At 28.3% G+C, this 2,053-nt stretch overlaps 1 protein-coding gene across 1 annotated transcript in view; it reads left to right on the top strand.

The window, feature by feature from the left end:
* LOC106470711 (ADP,ATP carrier protein-like) overlaps positions 1 to 2,048 on the top strand; it is a gene marked incomplete at its 3' end in the record, with an annotated part of 3,712 nt that extends 1,664 nt beyond the window's left edge. The window contains exon 2 of the mRNA XM_013931277.2: positions 1,919 to 2,048. Within this exon, the coding sequence (XP_013786731.1) occupies positions 1,919 to 2,048 (130 nt within the window). The remainder of the gene's footprint in view (positions 1 to 1,918) is intronic.
* Positions 2,049 to 2,053: the final 5 nt, after the last annotated feature.

The raw sequence follows: 2,053 nt of genomic DNA on the forward strand, positions 1-2,053 counted from the left end.
GGTGATCATTGATATTATAATCTAATAATTTTCAGATATTCAATGTTTGGTGATCATTGATACTAGTGTCTGATAATTTTCAGATATTCAATGTTTGGTGATCATTGATATTATAATCTAATAATTTTCAGATATTCAATGTTTGGTGATCATTGATACTAGTGTCTGATAATTTTCAGATATTCAATGTTGGGTGATCATTGATATTATAATCTAATAATTTTCAGATATTCAATGTTTGGTGATCATTGATACTAGTGTCTGATAATTTTCAGATATTCAATGTTTGGTGATCATTGATATTATAATCTAATAATTTTCAGATATTCAATGTTTGGTGATCATTGATACAATTGTCTGATAATTTTCAGATATTCATTGTTTGGTGATCATTGATATTATAGTCTAATAATTTTCAGATGTTCATTTTTTGATGATCATTGATACAATTGTCTGATAATTTTCAGATATTCATTGTTTGGTGATCATTGATACTATTGTCTGATAATTTTCAGATATTCATTGTTTGGTGATCATTAATACTATAGTTAATAATTTTCAGATATTCAATGTTTGGTGATCATTAATACTATAGTTAATAATTTTCAGATATTCAATGTTTGGTGATCATTGATATTATAGTCTGATAATTTTCAGATATTCAATGTTTGGTGATCATTGATATTATAGTCTAATCATTTTCAGATATTCAGTGTTTGGTGATCATTGATATTATAGTCTGATAATTTTCAGATATTCAGTGTTTGGTGATCATTGATACTATTGTCTGATAATTTTCAGATATTCGGGGTTTGGTGATCATTGATATTATTGTCTGATAATGTTAAGATATTCATTGTTATATTTTGATGCCGTTTTTTTATGTTTATATTTTAGCCTTTCTTTAAAATGTTTTCTTTTACCAATATTACATTAAACATGTCTACTTCACAATATATTGTTACAAACTAATGTGTTCTTTCTAATTATTTGATGGTATTAAAAATTTCTTGCTTGATGGCTGATGTTTATTTTAGTAGTTAGAATGTTGTGAAGCTATTCTGAAATGTCCGTAAATAAAGATATATTTTTTAGTATTACTATGTTTCCGGTATTTGTTAGAAATATCTTTACATTAGATGTGAGATACATATGTGAAGTATACGTTAGAAATGGGCTTGGCCAGTGTATACAATAGATGAAATGAGAGGGTGTTTTTGGATTGATTTGCATATTTATTGACGAGCTGTCAAGCAGATGACCTGCTGATTAATCTGGCGTTTGTATCTATACATATTTAATTGAATTATAAAGTGGCTTGTTTGAAAGTTGGTTATAAAATGTTATCCAGCTTTGGCAAGTGAAGTGATGCAGAGCTGAGTATGAAAATTGGGATACAGGTGTTCTTCACGTGTGCATTATACATATTAGGCTGTATCGGTGCAGTATCTATTGAATATCAAGGAATTTTTCTATTTGTGGATGCATCTCTTCCTGAATGAGTTGACCAATCCAGATTAAACTTGTCATGCTAACCTAGTAGTCCAAAATCTACTTAATTGTTTTTGTTCTGTGTATAGTGCTGATTTCAAATTTGTCAATTTTGTACAGTATGAATTATATATATTCTTCCTTCACAGTTTTATTTTGTCACTGTGTGGTATATCGCTCAAACAATAATGTTTTAGAAGTTAAAACATATGAATTTAAAATGTTTAAGTTCATGTGTATTTTTTAAAAGTTGAGTAACTTGTCCTTACCTTTATCAGTCAAATGTATTATTTGTTAACACGCAGTACAAGTAGCTTTCAACACTGAGAGAATTTAAATAATTTAGTACAAGAATTATGCAGGATGGTTTAGTATAATTAGTGAAATTTATGGAATAAAATTGTTTTAAAAATTTTTTCCCTTGTAGGAATGATCGACTGTTTTGTTCGTATTCCGAAAGAACAAGGATTTCTAAGTTTTTGGCGTGGAAACTTTGCCAACGTCATCAGATATTTTCCCACACAAGCTCTCAACTTTGCTTTTAAAGACAAGTATAAGCAGG

Source organism: Limulus polyphemus, unplaced genomic scaffold, assembly GCF_000517525.1.
Source record: "Limulus polyphemus unplaced genomic scaffold, Limulus_polyphemus-2.1.2 Scaffold4174, whole genome shotgun sequence".
Lineage (NCBI taxonomy): Eukaryota > Metazoa > Arthropoda > Merostomata > Xiphosura > Limulidae > Limulus > Limulus polyphemus.